The 15,107-nt window shown below is 60.0% G+C and overlaps 1 protein-coding gene and 1 long non-coding RNA gene across 6 annotated transcripts in view; one reads left to right on the top strand and one right to left on the bottom strand.

Moving 5' to 3' along the window:
- LOC121016043 (uncharacterized) overlaps nucleotides 1–15,107 on the bottom strand; it is a 60,518-nt gene that overhangs the window by 40,301 nt on the left and 5,110 nt on the right. The window lies entirely within an intron of this gene.
- LOC121016040 (polyunsaturated fatty acid lipoxygenase ALOX12) overlaps nucleotides 7,123–15,107 on the top strand; it is an 11,400-nt gene continuing 3,415 nt past the window's right edge. For all 5 annotated transcript variants that reach the window (XM_040453442.1, XM_040453441.1, XM_040453440.1 and 2 more), the window contains exons 1-10: nucleotides 7,123–7,257; nucleotides 7,756–7,960; nucleotides 9,008–9,089; nucleotides 9,171–9,293; nucleotides 9,392–9,495; nucleotides 9,744–9,904; nucleotides 10,722–10,865; nucleotides 11,616–11,825; nucleotides 14,046–14,132; nucleotides 14,347–14,516. In XM_040453442.1, coding sequence (XP_040309376.1) covers nucleotides 7,123–7,257; nucleotides 7,756–7,960; nucleotides 9,008–9,089; nucleotides 9,171–9,293; nucleotides 9,392–9,495; nucleotides 9,744–9,904; nucleotides 10,722–10,865; nucleotides 11,616–11,825; nucleotides 14,046–14,132; nucleotides 14,347–14,516 — 1,421 coding nt within the window. The remainder of the gene's footprint in view (nucleotides 7,258–7,755; nucleotides 7,961–9,007; nucleotides 9,090–9,170; nucleotides 9,294–9,391; nucleotides 9,496–9,743; nucleotides 9,905–10,721; nucleotides 10,866–11,615; nucleotides 11,826–14,045; nucleotides 14,133–14,346; nucleotides 14,517–15,107) is intronic.

Below are 15,107 nucleotides of genomic sequence, written 5' to 3'. Positions count from 1 at the left end.
CAGAGAGAATCCCAAGCAGGCTCCACTCTGTCACTGCACAGCCCAACGTGGGGATCGAACCCACAAACCATGAGATCATGACCTGAGCCGAGATCAAGAGTGGGACGCTTGATCGACTGAGCCACCCAGGCACCCAAAATATTTTCTATCTTGATTACTGAGTTTTGGGGGACCCCCTGAAATGTCATGCCCAAGGTGAGTGCCTCACTTCCCTCCCCCTAGCCCCTGCCCTGGCTGTCACCCTTTCAAACCTTCAGTACGAGTCTGTCTCACGGACCACCCGACAGTCAGCACAGGGCGGAACAGAGACCATCAGGCAAGACGCAGAAGCCACTTGGAAGTCGGGGTGAGTAAGAAATGTCCTAACGTAGGGTAACAAGACAAACACCAGGCCGAAGAGGAAGGTGAACGGGTGGGATGGTGAAGGGTCGTAGGCAGGGCTCCCAGAGAAGGTGTGGAGTTTGTGTGGCCCCTGGGGTGTCCTCTCCAGGATGGGGTGGGAGGCACCAGGGGCCGCGGGGGTGGCCTTCCCGTGCAGTCCTGCCAAGATAGGCCAGGGATCCGAGGCTGGCTCTCCAAGAAACAGCGGGCGGCGGTGGGGGCTGGGGAGAGGGCCCCGGGTGCACCTCCCAGCCTCCTTCCAGAAATGCTGAGAAGAGCCCGCTGTGGCATGAGTCATCCGGGCAGTCCCGAGACGCCAGCCTCACGGGGGTAGATCCGGGAGGCCCCTCCTGACACCCTGTCTGCTTGACACGCAAGCTGACGACACGCGACGACAGGCCCGGTGTCCGCGCCTGCTCCGCCAGCGACGCTGGGGAGATAAGAACAAGGGGGGGGCCGTATCAGCCTCTGACACGGCCTCGGGATTCCCGTTCCGGCCGTTAACGTTCCGGAGGATTCCAACCTTCTATTTTCGTGTGGGTGCCTAGCAGCCAAGCAGGGAGCACTGCTAAGGAAATCACACCCCTGAGCCACGCGTTCCTATCACCCCCTTACGAAACCTTTAAGACACTGGTTTCTTAATTGCTTTCTGCCCCTCCTGGTTGAAATCTTAGCGCTCTAATGTATCTGTGGACCTGTGTGTGGCCCTCTGGAGGGCCACAAACCGCGTGGTATCTGAGACGCTGCCCTGCCCGCTGTCGGTGCACGGGATCTACGGCCGGGTGTTCCATATGCTTCCTGGATTTCACCTGCCCCCTCGGGGTCTGCCCTCATCACCCGTATCCCATTTTCCTGCACCTCAACACCTCCCTCCCACTGCGTCCCCGGAGCCCCCATCTCCAGCTACGACCCCCTCTGTCGTCTTCGCGGCCTTCTTCCTGGCGCACTGCGCTCTGACCTACACCCTGCCTCCACCTGTCTGAGGCACCGGCTCCCCGTAAGATCACAAAGAGCCCCGGGTCCCCACGGGAAAGGGCTCCGGCCAGCACTTGCCCCGCAGACGGCAGAAATAAACTGTTGCTCTCCAGCTGAAGATTTTTGATGGCCAGGAATAGCCTCTCCAGGGACAAGCTTTCAACTGTGAATTCACGTACACGTTACGAACGCCCCCTTCCCAGCCCTTAAAAATTCCTGATTATCCCCGTCCGTGGACGATTCAGCCGGTGTGTCCCCTGGTGTATTCCACCGCCAGGCAAGTAGACGCTCGGCTTTGTTGTTTTCATCCTGTTTGTTTTATCTTATTCTTGTTTTGTGGTCTTTTATTCTTTGCACCTTTCTCTTGGACTCCGATCCACAGAAACAGAACCACCGAGGGCATAAAGACGTAAGCACAAACCCACCCTTCGTAGCGTCGGTCGTGTGCCCCCAAACCGGAAACAGCCGTACGCCCGTGACAGTGGAGCACCACACAGCTGTTCGAAGGAACGCGTCGGGTGAATCACCAGTGAGCCCCAGAAGTTTCCGCGAGCAACGTCTCTTAAGGGAGAAAAGCAAGCTGTGGGGAGAAGTACATAGTTTGGCAAAGAGTTTTTTCAACGACCAAAACCAACCGCTCCTTGAAGGGCATCGTGACTTAAGAGCGCTCTGAGCGCACAGAAATTGGCACAGACTCTTTGGGCTCAGCTTGGGCACGCCTGCCAGAGACGGGGGCGCGGGAAGCGGAGGCAAGAGAGGCGGCAAAATAACCTGCAGCTTTTTCTCTCTGAATGGACGCAGCTCCCCGGGAGCAAACCTTCTAGGACTCTTCTCTGAGCTCTGAGCGTCCCCTCTCCGGCACCCTTTGGAGGCCCCACCAAGGCTCTGTCTGCCACACCCCAATACTCCCGTGGTGTGCAGACCGGCGGATGAGGAGGAAGGAGGGAGATTTGCCTAAAGGGCCCAAGACATTACCTGGAAGGAAAGAGACTGGGATTTGAATTCTTGTTTACATTGTCCAATATTAATCAAGCCCTCTGTGAAAGACTGAGAAGGTTCTAATAGAGATCCATCAACAGGAAGGAACACTGGGGGTCCTGAGAGGGAACCCCCTGTGAGGAAAGTGGCTGTTCATACGACCGGGCTCAACACCAAGGCCCGATGGTTTAAGAGCCTAAAGCTGGGGGCGCCTGGGCGGCTCAGTCGGTGAAGCGCCCGACTCTTGATTTCGGCTCAGGTCGTGATCTCATGGTTCGTGGGATCGAGCCCCGTGTCGGGCTCTGTGCTGACAGCTCAGAGCCTTCTTAGGGTTCTCTCTCTCCCTCTACGTCTGCCCCTCCCCCTCAAAATAAATAAATAAACTTAAAACTTTTTTTTTAAATTACAGAAGTGCTTTGAAAAAAGAAACTAGTCTAAAGTTGGACACGGCCCTGGTACAGCACCCTCACACCAGAGTCACACGTGGGGACCCCGCCCGAGCCTGTGTGAACTAAGAGCTTGGAAGCCCAAAGGTATGTTGTGGTCGAGGCAGGGATCCCTGTATCCCGAGAGACTGACCCTTAGACCGCGCGAGACGGTGTTTCCCTGGTCACCCCACTGAACAAGGACAGAATCGAGTGACAGCGCTCAGAGGGAAGTGCCGGGCCCCTGCAGGCAGGCCGAGCAAGCCTTCAAGTGACCAATCGGAAAAACAGAGGACAACATTTCTACCCTGAAGTCAGGTCCCGTGTTTAGACGGTTTAAAGTGACATAGTTTATAATGCCATGTTTGTACGTCCCAGTTGTCCTCGAGGAACAGTGACAAATTCATACAGCCCCGTGCCCAAAGTGGGCCCCAAACGCTCATAGCGCCGGGGCGAGGGGGTCATCCTCTAGACTGGCTGTGGTCGGAACCACATTGGCACGGGAGATAGGAGGGGATGAAATTATTCTTACGTTTATGTTTAGAAAAACACTGTATTCTTTTAAATTCACTTTTTAAAAGTTTATTTATTTTGGGGGGGGAGGGGTAGAGAGAGAGGGAGAGAGGGAATCCCAAGCAGGCTGCCCACTGTCAGTGCAGAGCCGGACTTGGGCCTCGAACTCACGAACCGTGAGATCATGACCTGAGCCGAAGTCAGACGGACGCTTAACCTTAACCGACAGAGCCACCCGGGCACCCCTAGAAAAACACTTTAACGAGCCTTTCCAGCTCGAACACGTAAGGGCCATCCCCCTCCCCCACAGGCCCCCGGGGAGAGTGAGAGGGCTTTGATCAAGGAGTTCACGTGCCCTGTGAAGGGAGGTGGTGGCAATGTGGGAGTCGGCTGCTGGGCCCGGAGAACAGGGCCTGGGGGTCTGGAAGAGGGGGGAGCTCGGCTTCGGTGGGCCCGCGTGGCAGGTGAGGGCCTCCCTACCGCAGAGGGCCAGGCAAACTCAATCCCGCAACAGGCCTAAGAACAAAATGATCATCGTAAGGACAAAAAAAAAAAAAAAAAAAAAATGGAGAGGCTTAGTTCTCCCTGTTGAAGACAAGAGGCTTCTCCACTGTTCCCTGGTCTGAGAGCATCTCTGTCAGAAAACCTTTCGTTTTAAGTTCCTTCTCCATCTCCGTAAAATGCATGGAAATCCTTTTAGAAGCTAAACAAGCCTCCGGTCAGCTTTAGATCCAGGAATGTCTTTCCCAAGGACCCAGGATCCACCCCTTTGAAATGCCAACATCAAAGGAGACGGAGCCCCTCTCTTCTGGCTTCCGTGGGAGGCTGGAAGCCCGACTGGGGGGGCGCCCCGTGCTCCAACTTGCGGAACCAGCTGCTGTCATCAAGATACAAGAAGTCTGCTTTCCTCACGAGGCCTGGCAGTAACACAGACCGCCATCAGTTACCAGGTGGACTTGGGATGAATGGGGCGTGACAAAGGGTGCCGCCAAGCCTTTTACTTGAGGACCGGTTACTCTTAACTTGAGATCATACTTGTGCGTGTGTGGCTGTATGAAAGGGACCATTTCCTTCTGTCCGTGAGTCTCTTAGCAGATTGCCTGTGAGACGTGTCACGTTCTGGTTTAAAGCGTAGTCAATAACAAAACTGTTTGGGGGCGCCTGGGGGGCTCAGTCGGTTGAGCGTCCGACTTCGGCTCAGGTCACGATCTCGCGGTCAGTGAGTTCGAGCCCTGCGTCGGGGTCTGTGCTGATGGCTCCGAGCCTGGGGCCTGCTTTGGATTCTCTGTCTCCTCCTCTCTGCCTCTCCCCCCACTGGTGCTCTATCTCTTTCAAAAATAAATAAATGTTCGGGGTGCCTGGGTGGCTCAGTCGGTTGAGCGTCCGACTTCGGCTCGGGTCATGATCTCACGGTCGGTGAGTTCGAGCCCTGCATCGGGCTCTGTGCCGACAGCCTGGAGCCTGGAGCCTGCTTTGGATTCTGTCTCTCTCTCTCTCTCTCTGCCCCTCCCCTGCTCATGCTCTGTCTCTCTCAGAAATAAATAAACATTTAACAAAAAGATTTTTTTAAATAATAAAACTGTTTCTTTCTCTGCAATCTTTGTGGAGGGGTTCTCCTGGGTTGGGAATTTGGGTTTTTAACTATATTTCCCCAACATAACCCACATGCTTAAAAAAGGAAAAAGAGGGGCGCCTGGGTGGCGCAGTCGGTTAAGCGGCCGACTTCAGCCAGGTCACGATCTCGTGGTCCATGAGTTCGAGCCCCGCGTCGGGCTCTGGGCTGATGGCTCAGAGCCTGGAGCCTGTTTCCGATTCTGTGTCTCCCTCTCTCTCTGCCCCTCCCCCGTTCATGCTCTGTCTCTCTCTGTCCCAAAAATAAATAAACGTTGAAAAAAAAAATTAAAAAAAAAAAAAGGAAAAAGAAAGGAAGTGGGAGGAAGGGCCTAGAGGAGTAAGACCCCTCATGGGAAACTGGGGTCTTTGGAGGGACACGGAAAACAGGGCAGGGAAGGGCAGAGGAATGTCCAGGAGTGATGTGGACAACATTCAACTGGGAATTGTTTCCAGTCTATAAATAACAGAATGGTAGCAGATGAAACACATTGGCATCGTCTAAGTGTTTTAAACATATAAACTCACGTAACATATGCCCTACTTGGGCCTATTCTTAAATATTTACTTCCCCCTCTGCCACGTGACCTTGCAATGCACCAGACAGGGCAGAAGGGGCGTCACAAAGGGGCAGAGAAGCAGGTTCAAGTGTGGACTGACTTGGGAAGTAGGTATGAGACAAATTCTTTTATAGGCAAAAGCGACCTTTGAAGGGGGTGTGGGTGGAAAAGGTCAGAGCCAGCCACTAAACAGGCTGGGAACGCGAGCCATTTTATTTGGGTATTACAGAGCGGGGCGGTCCCCCAAACTGGAGGAACCGGGAGCCTGCGAATGGCAGACGCACGGTGCTGAGCACAGAGGACACAGGTGGAGAGGAGCCTCGAAAATATGAGGGAGGACGACGCCCAGTGCAGATCAGACACTTCCGTGCAGTTTGGAGGCTGTTCTGCGGGTCTAGAAGCCCTCTTACCCCCAATAACCAACAGACCAAATCATTTTTGAGGGTCAGGCGCAAGAAAGCAGACTTACTTTGCTCTGGCCCAGGCCACCAGACATACACCCTGGGGGCCAAACGCTTGTAAGTGACCCGGAGCCAGGTCTAGACAGGGACCTGCAGGAGGCGTCTTCAGATTCCTGGATGACAAAGCCCCAGTCCTGGGGTCTACAGAGTCCCTAAGCAGCACCGGCCCCCCACCGCTGTTCCCTAGTTTCCTGCCCCAAGAGCCAGCAGAGCCACTCAGGAAATTGCTGGGGGGAGGAGGAAAGATAAGGACAGCAGGGAAGAGAGCAAAAGTGGAACTTAATGCCTAACAAAAGCCACTTACACATAAGGGTTGGGAAGAGAACAATTCTGGTTAAGGGAAGAAGGCATCAGGGTCAGTGACGTGAAGACAAAAATTAACCTGTTACATACTGAAGGCTAAGGGACTCCGTTCACCGGGAAAGGACCAAGGTCACGGGAACTGCCCGCACATGCCGGGTTCCCGCCCAACTCCACGCTGCACCCTAACACCTGCGTCCCTAACATCTGCACGCACTCCGCACTCGGAAGGGTGGACGCCAGGAGTCTGCGCCGCCCTGCCTCGGTGAGGCCTCTGTTTCTGGTGTCCCCGGGTCCTGCAGCCAGGACGTGTGAAAACGGCCCGGGAAGGAGGGGGGCCAGCCTTTGACCTGTCACTTTTCCAGGTTCTAGGGAACTAACTCCTGGTTATTTCTCGCAGGGCCGGGCTCCAACGCGGTAGAAACCAGGCGCCGCGGGCCCGCCGGGGTCCTTCTACCGGAGGCCAGCGCGGCCCCCCCCAGCCAGCCTTCCCCAGGTGCCAGCCCAGGGAGGCCGAGACCCCCTCACCCCCTCTTCCTCCCCCCTTTCCCGAAGGCCTGGAGCCTCATCCTTGCAGCCCCCGACCCTGCGGCCCCCCAGCCCCCTCCCCCTCCCCCCCTGGCCGGTTGCGGCGGGCGCCTCCAGCCTCTCGGCCCCGCCCACCGGGCCCCCTTTATCTTCCCGCAGCCCCGCCCCAGCCGAGCCCCCCCCCCCCCCCCCCCCCAGCCGTCTCCTCCGCGCACAGGTTCGGGCTCGCCTGGGGCGGGGACTGGGGAGCGCCCGAGAGTTGCGAAGGGGCGGGGACGCAGGCCTCTCTTTAAAGGCCCGCGACCGGCCCGGAGGCGCCCCGACAGCCGCCGGCGGCCCCGGGCGATCCCGACGCGCGGGCCCCGGAGCCCGAGCTGCGGCGGGACCGCCATGGGCCGCTACCGCATCGGCGTGGCCACCGGCGCCTGGCTCTTCTCCGGGTCGCACAACCGCGTGCAGCTGTGGCTGGTCGGGGCGCGCGGGGAGGCGCGGCTGGAGCTGCGGCTGCGGCCGGCGCGGGGCCAGGTCAGACGCCCCGAGCGGGGACCCCGACCTCGGCCGGGCCTGGGCTCCCGGCGGGAGGGCGGCGGGGACGCGGGCGGCGAGCGACGGCGAGGTCGCGCCGGCGGAGACGGGAGCCGGAGCCCGGGTCGGGCTCAAGTCCCTTCTCCCTCCGGTCCTCGCAGCCTCCCCACTGGGCTTCCCCAAGTGACCCCAGAGCCGGTGTCAATGCGGGATCGGAGGTCCCACCAGAGGCTGCTCCGAGGGCGGGCGCGGTGACAGCTCAGGGCTGGGCCCATGTGGGCGACGACGCTCAGTCACTGATCGCTGACCCCGCGGGCCGTGCCCGGCGCGCCCTCGTCCTCCCGGGCCCGAGCCGCGGTGTCCCCGGAGAGGGGAACAAGGGCTGCCGTCTCTGGAGGCCTTGGGCAGCGGGGGCTCCGCAAAGGCGCCCCCGACCCCCACGAAGACGGCCTCTCCCGGGCCCCTGCTCCTAAGTGTCGCGGACTGTGGCCCCCGCAGGAGGAGGAGTTCGAGCGCGACGTCCCCAAGGACCTGGGGCCCCTGCAGTTCGTGAAGCTGCGCAAACACCACTCGCTGGTGGACGACGCTTGGTTCTGCGACTGCATCACCGTGCGCGGCCCCGGAGCCTGCGAGGAGGCCACCTTCTTCCCCTGCTACCGCTGGCTGCAAGGCCAGGACGTGCTGAGCCTGCCCGAGGGCACCGGTGAGGGGTGGGGGGCGGGGAAGCGGTATGGACACTGGGGACCTCGGGGGTCCCCAGGAGGGGCTTGAAAACAGTGGGTGCTCGGCAGATGAGGTAGGGAGAAGGCAAGGATCAGGGCAAAGGTCTCAGTCCCCAGGTGACACACAGAGTAAGGCGACTGGAGGGGAAGAAGGGTCTGGAGAGCCCTCTTCCAATGAGGGGAAGGGGCCTGGGGGCTGCAGCACTGATGGAAAAGAGTGCAAGGCAGGTCTCTGTGTGGCTGGACAAGTGAGGGTAGCGACAGTCAGGACGGCATGCGCAGCAGGGGACCGCTCGGGGAAGGCCACGAGCCAGGCCGAGAAAGCACGCAGACCCCTGGGAGGGACGGGGCGCGCCCCGACAGCAGGCCGGAGGAGGACGCGGTTCGGATTGGTCACTGTTCCAGACGAGTCCTGAGAGCAACACGGACGAGGACGGTAAGGATGGGCGCCGGAGAGGGGGCTCCGACACAGGTGAGTGCGGGCACAGAGGGGAGCTGGAGCCCGTCAACACAGACAGACTGTGCCTCTGAGGCGGGGAAAGGTGAGGTGGGGGAAAGAAGGCCAACCCAGCAGCTCCTCGACGGCTTCTGAAGACAGCCGCAGGCGTGACAGGTGAGGGTGCAGACGTGTGAAACTGAGCCAAGCTGATACGTGGTAGAAAGAGGGGCGGTCACACGAGTGACTCAGATTTTACCAGCTTAATTAAGGTGAGGAATCCAACCCCCGGTATTGATGAAATAGGGTCAGGGAGGGAAAGACAGGCTCACAAACATGGGGGACAACCATGACGTTTGGGTCTCAGGGCAAGGGCTGAGCACAGAGGTGAGGGCCCCCGGGGAGTGCAAGGTCGGCAGGTCTGGGAAGCGCTCGTCTGGGCGACTGATCACATGAGGCACAGGGAGAGACAGAAGCGACAAAGCAGAACGGGGCCCTCGGGCCCTGACCACCGGGGCTAAGACGAGGACAAGCAGGGGAGAGCCCAGGACCACGCAAAACCGTGTGGCCAATCGCCTTCGTGCCTCCCCAGCGCGCCTGGCAGGAGACAATGCCTTGGACGTGTTCCAGAAGCATCGGGAGAAAGAGCTGAAGGAGAGACGAAGACTGTACTGGTGAGCCCTGTGCCCCCTCCCCGGGCCCCGCCCCTCTCGCTGACGGAGACACCCTCCCTGAAGTCCCCTCCTGTCTCCCAGCTGGGCCACCTGGAAGGAAGGGTTACCCCGGACGATAGCGGCAGAACGCCAGGACGATCTGCCTCCAAACTCGAGGTTCCATGAGGAAAAGAGGCTGGACTTCGAGTGGGCACTGAAGGCAGGGTGAGGAAGCCTGGGGCTCAGAGCGGAGCAGGGCGGGGAGACCGGACAACGGCGGGAGCGCGCAAGGGGCTGGGCTCACGTCCCCACACCCGTCCTAGGGCTCTGGAGACGGTCCTCAAGCGCGTTTACACCCTCCTGAGCTCCTGGAGCCGCCTGGAGGATTTTGACCAGATCTTCTGGGGCCAGAAGAGCGACCTGGCTGGTCAGTGGTTCCCCCAGGTCTCGATACGTCCCCCGATGGCCCCGCTGGGTGACCCGCCCTTCACGCCCCATAGTCCCCTTGACTCCTCAGACCCTGTCGGCCGACCCGGTCACAGAGGCCTCCAGAGTGACGAGCCAGGAGCCGCAGACAGGGTGGTCACGTGCCTGAACCGCCTGGGTAGGGCTTGGAGGGGAGGGACATCCGGGAGGTGACAAATACCCCCTCCTCCACTCCCCCTGGCCCCACAGAGAGGGTTCACCACTGCTGGCGGGACGACGAACTTTTCGGCTACCAGTTCCTCAACGGCGCCAACCCCATGGTGCTGAGACGCTCCGCCTCCCTGCCCTCCCGGCTGGTGCTGCCCTCGGGGACCGAGGCGCTGGGGGCCCAGCTGGAGAGAGAACTCCAGGTACTCGGTCTCCTTGGCCGTGTGGGCGGGGGAAGCGGTGAAGGCGAGGGACCAAAGATGGGTCAGGGGAAGGGAGGCCTGGTCGCCCACTGTGCTGGGCTGCGGAGCCCCGTGCAGAGAGCCTAAGGATGACAAAGCGTGGAGACGGGTGCCGCGAGGAGCTCCCGGCACGGAGGGGAAACCGGACTAATTCCCAGGGCCCCGGCGGGGCCGGAGACGTTAGCAGGGACGATGATGTTCCCTGGCTGACGTCATATTCCCGACACCGGCACCGTGGGCAGGGACGAAGGTGAAGAAGGCACCGCCAGTGGGCGAGACCTGGGGAGGCCGCCTGGAGGAGAGCAGGGTCTGGAAGGGCCGTGCGGGTGTGCGCACGTGCCGGCTGGATTCGGCGGCGGCCGTGGCCAGGGGCCCTCTGTGCGGCGCTCGGACGAAAAGGAGACATTTGGACGGGAAGCGAAAGAGCGTTTGCCGAGCTGGTGGGGACCAAACACAGGGAGCAGAGCACCGAGGGGTGACGGTGAAGGGGACCGGCCAGCCTGGCAAAAGGACAGCTTCCGGTACCGGTAACACAGACCGGGCCGGACGCGGGCCCAGCTCTGAGCCCAGATCCGCTAACCGCACGTGACGCTCCGTTTCTTGGCTCAGCGAACCTGACGGGGTGGGACCAGACGCTCCGGGCCTGCCAGCGGGGCTCTGATGCCGACACAGGATGATGGCAAGAAGCTAGATCAAGGCCGTCGCCTGGCCCCTGCCTGGGCCCCCAGGGGTGCACCGTCAACCGTAACCTTGGGCGTGTCCCTCCTCCTCCCCGCAGAGCGGTTCCCTGTTTGAGGCTGACTTCAGCCTGCTGGACGGAATCCCGGCCAACGTGATCCAAGGAGAGAAGCAGTACCTGGCCGCCCCCCTCGTCATGCTCCAGATGCGGCCCGAGGGGAAGCTGCTGCCCGTGGTCATCCAGGTGAGGCGCCCTGGGCACCCCCTCCCCACACGGCTCTGTCCGCCCGACCTCTGCTCCCAGCTTCTTTGTCCCTCACCCCCACCTCACTCAGAGCGGCCGGTCCGCCTGTCACTCTTGGCTTGCTGGCTCACCCAACTGGAAGTTCCCGTTCTGTTCGAGAGCCATACTGGCCTTCTGGATTCTCATCCTGTACCCGGTGGTTCTCAAACTTTTGTGGGCATCACAGTCACGGGAAAGCCTGTTCAAACACAGGTGGCCGGGTCCCCCCACCAGACTTTCGGGTCCAGTAGGTCTGGGGGTAGGTACTGGGAATCTGCATTTCTAACAAGTTCCAAAGCTGCTGCTGGTTTGGGGGTCACACTCTGAGAGACCTCTCCTCTCTCTAGGGCCCCTGACTCAACACCCATTGTCTCGAGAGTCCCTTTCTCCCGCGGTTCTCGGCGGTCCGGTCCGTCACCGAGTCCTGCCCACCGTCTCACACACCCAGCTTCTCCTCCCCATTGCCCACCCTTGCTCGGGCCCAGGCTAGCTGGGCCCCCTGCTTCTGACGCTCCTGCATTCGCCCCACCATCTGGGCACCGGTGCACAGTGCAGGTGGGAGGCAGAGTAGGAGGGGGCCTTGGTCTTCCTCCTAGACCCTAACCTGCAGGGAGCAACACCTTCCATACTTGGCCGTGGCCGCCCCCGGAGCCGAGCAGAATGCCACACAGCAGGCGGAAGTTCAGTAACTGTCTGATTTCCTTCTTGCAGATCCAGCCCCCCAGCCCCAGCTGCCCCGCGCCCCCGCTGTTCCTGCCCTCGGATCCCCCGCTCGCCTGGCTCCTGGCAAAGATCTGGGTCCGCAATTCTGATTTCCAACTGCACCAGCTCCAGTATCATCTGCTCAACACTCACCTGGTGGCCGAGGTCATCGCCGTGGCCACCATGAGGTGCCTCCCAGGGCTGCACCCCGTCTTCAAGGTACGTCCTCTCCCCTCCGTGCCCCAGTTCACAACCCCAGAGAGAGGAGACAGCCCAATGCCAAGTGGCGCCGCAGGAACACAAAAACGTTTACATCAGTGTGTGAACGAAAGCGGGGAGACGAGGAGCAAGACTGTACAGCCCGAAACCCGTGTGTTAATGACGTCAAGTCACTTAACGTTTCTTCGGGAACGCTCTGAAATTCTCAGGGAGCTGACGATGTAGCGATAAGCCTGGAGTACAGCTGGAATGTTGTTAGTAAGACAGCAGCCTTGTCCCTGCCTTTGGAGAGTCACTGTTCGGCCAGGAAGGCAAGTGACGCCCCAGAGAGCCACCCGGGAGAACAGTAACTGGGCCTGGAATTTGACGTCACCAGAGACAGCCTATGAGCACCACGGAACTCACGGGGAATGTTCTGCTGCAACCGAAGAGCGTGCTGAGTCAGAACAGATCAAAAGGCCGGGAGAACACCCCAGCAGGCTACCGGTACCTGCCCAGGACCGGCACACAGAGACACGTGCTGGCAAGGTGGGGGCGTGAATGAAAAGCGAAAAGAAGTCAGAGACTTCGTGGAGGGAGGGGACAACGGTGCAGTGATCCCGGGTGGGAGACTGGAGACAGGCTGGAGGTCCACGCTCCCACGACACCTGGGAGCCCGCAGGGTGGGGGGAACGCCCTAGAAGGTGGTGAAATTTTATAAAACAGCGAGTTCAGGATCCATGGTTAGGCAGAAGGCAGCAAAGTAAGCCTCGTGCTTGCTTAAAGATGTTCTCAACGTCTTGATGGCACTTTAGGTACAGGGACATGGTGGGGAGGGACAAAGCTGATACCAGCTTCGGAATGAGGCTGGTTGCCAGCAACGGCAAGGTCAGGAGAAGAGCCGGTCTGGAAGCAAAGACGGGGTGTCCGGTTTTAAATACGGGGCGCCGAAGTGTCGGCAGGTTGGCACGTGAGTCCCCACCGTGGGGTTTCAGCTGGGGGCTTCCACCCCTCCCCCAAGCCTGGCCGGGCACAGCCGCGGCCCCCGCGAGTCCGGGACAACACAGACAAGAGGGACACCAGCGTGCGCAATCGAGTCTCAGATCTTGCCGGTCTCGTGATGCCCCCGCGTCGCCGTCTTCCGCTCTTCTGGAGTGGGTTAGGCTTCTGTTCACGCTCGCGACCCCCCATCACTAGCGCAGCCCTGTCCCCGCCTCGCCCCGCTCATCACTACGCTGCCCCGAGGCACGTCAGCCCCACGGGAGAGCGAAGCTGCTAACGTCACAAAGGTTCCTCCTGCGGCCTCTGGATCTGGATGCGGGGACAGACTGGAATCCTGACCTTGGCACCTCCCAGATGCGCGCTCAGGGTCCTTGACTCCAAGAGGGGATGACGGGAGCTCCGCTGTGGGTTTGTGAGGGGATATGCGGACGTAACGCCACAGCGTGCCACAGGCTGAAAGTCACAAAGCACATTCGCTCTTGTGATTATTGTGGCTGTTACGAGGGTTGTTGGCCCTCGGGGATCTCCTCTCCCCCTGTGGACTTGGGGCTTTCTAGGACACTCAGGGATCAGCGGGGTCATTCCCCGCGTGCAGCATCTACAGTGCAGATGAACCCCACACTTCAGGAAACCTGCACGTGACCTGGGCGGAAGTAACACAAAACAGTCTGAGATCAAAGAAACGCGTGTGGGGGTCAGACGGCCTTTTTCATGCCTAATAAAAAGCAGTTTCTTAAAGTTATTAAGATTAGAGGGGCCTAACCGCCAACCTGGGGCTGGGGCAGATGTGACGACGCCCCCCCCCCCCCCACGTGAGTAAGCAGGCGGCTCAGTATGGCCCCTCCCATGACTCACAAAACCCCCCCCCCCCGCCCCCCGGAAAGGCGCCTCCCCTGGACTGCAGCGCCAGATGGGGGCGTGGCTCTGCAAGTGACCAGAGAGGCTAATTTAAGCTAGGAGTATGGGCACAATAGAAATATAAAAGAAAATAAAAAGGACACGTACACTCAAGGCGGGAGTAATGAAGAGCAGTGGTAACAGCCGCAGCCCCAGCCTGACTCCCGGGGCAGCAGAGGGCACGAGAGCAAGTGCTCAGGGACACACAGACAGGCCTCTCCCAGCAGCACCAGGGAGGAAAGCGTCCGGGGGGGAGAGGGCCATCAGGCCTGGCGCCACACCCCAGGAGGAGAGACCCCGGCGTGGCCTCCCTAACCCCCCCCCCAACCCCCTCCACCCCAGCTCCTGATCCCGCACATCCGCTATACCTTGGAAATCAACACCCGGGCCAGATCCCAGCTCATCTCGGAAGGAGGAATATTTGATAAGGTAAGGAGGTGACGGGCCACAGGGTGGGGCTCATCACCCAGCATTCCGTGACCTCCCGCCACTTTCAGGATCCCAGACGGTGGGAGCGTCCTGGCCCTAAACCCACGCGCCTGTCCCTCTAAGCTCGTGTCTTTAAATGTGGAACCCCACCTCCGAGCCCCTGCACACCGTGCTCGGTCTTTTCCCTCAAGGCCTCTCTTCTCTCTTGTCGCAGGCGGTGAGCACTGGCGGAGGGGGCCACGTGCACTTGCTCCGTCGGGCCATGGCCCAGCTGACCTACAGCTCCCTCTGTCCTCCTGACGACCTGGCTGCGCGGGGCCTGCTGGGAATCCCAAGTGCCCTCTACGCCCACGATGCCCTACGGCTCTGGGAGATCATTGCCCGGTGGGTGAGAGTGGCGGCTGGGAAATGCAGGGGCTTCAGGGAGGGGGCCAGCGGGGCTCTGACCTGAGGTCAGCATGGGACAAAACTCCCACATGAAACCTAGAAGGTCCAGGGGCGCCTGGGGGGCTCAGTCGGTTAAGCGTCCGACTTTGGAAGGTCCAGACAGGAGGCGCAGGAGCTCAGTCCTGGGGAGACAGGAAGAGTCAGGAGGCAGCGGACGTGCAGGAAGGGTGGGCAGGTAAAGCACGGGGTATGAAGGAGTCAGGGATTCTGTCAGAAGAATGCCTTTTTCAGCCGTGGGTCCAGAATTCTTTTTTTTTTTTCCCTGTTTGTTTATATATTTATTTGTTTTAATGTTTATTTGTATTTTTGACAGACAGAGATAGAGCAAGAGCGGGAGAGGGGGAGGGGCAGAGAGAGAGGGAGACACAGAATGTGAAGGAGGCTCCGGGCACAGAGCTGTCAGCACACAGCCCGACGCGGGGCTCGAACCCATGAACAGTGAGATCATGACCCGAGCCGAAGTCGGATGCTCAACCGACTGAGCACCCAGGTGCCCCACGAGTCCAGAACTCTTTTTTTTTTTTTTTT

Source organism: Herpailurus yagouaroundi, unplaced genomic scaffold, assembly GCF_014898765.1.
Source record: "Herpailurus yagouaroundi ecotype Mexico unplaced genomic scaffold, PumYag 208, whole genome shotgun sequence".
NCBI lineage: Eukaryota > Metazoa > Chordata > Mammalia > Carnivora > Felidae > Herpailurus > Herpailurus yagouaroundi.
The sequence above is the reverse complement of the archived record's forward strand: the minus strand, read 5'-3'. Positions and strand labels throughout refer to the sequence as shown.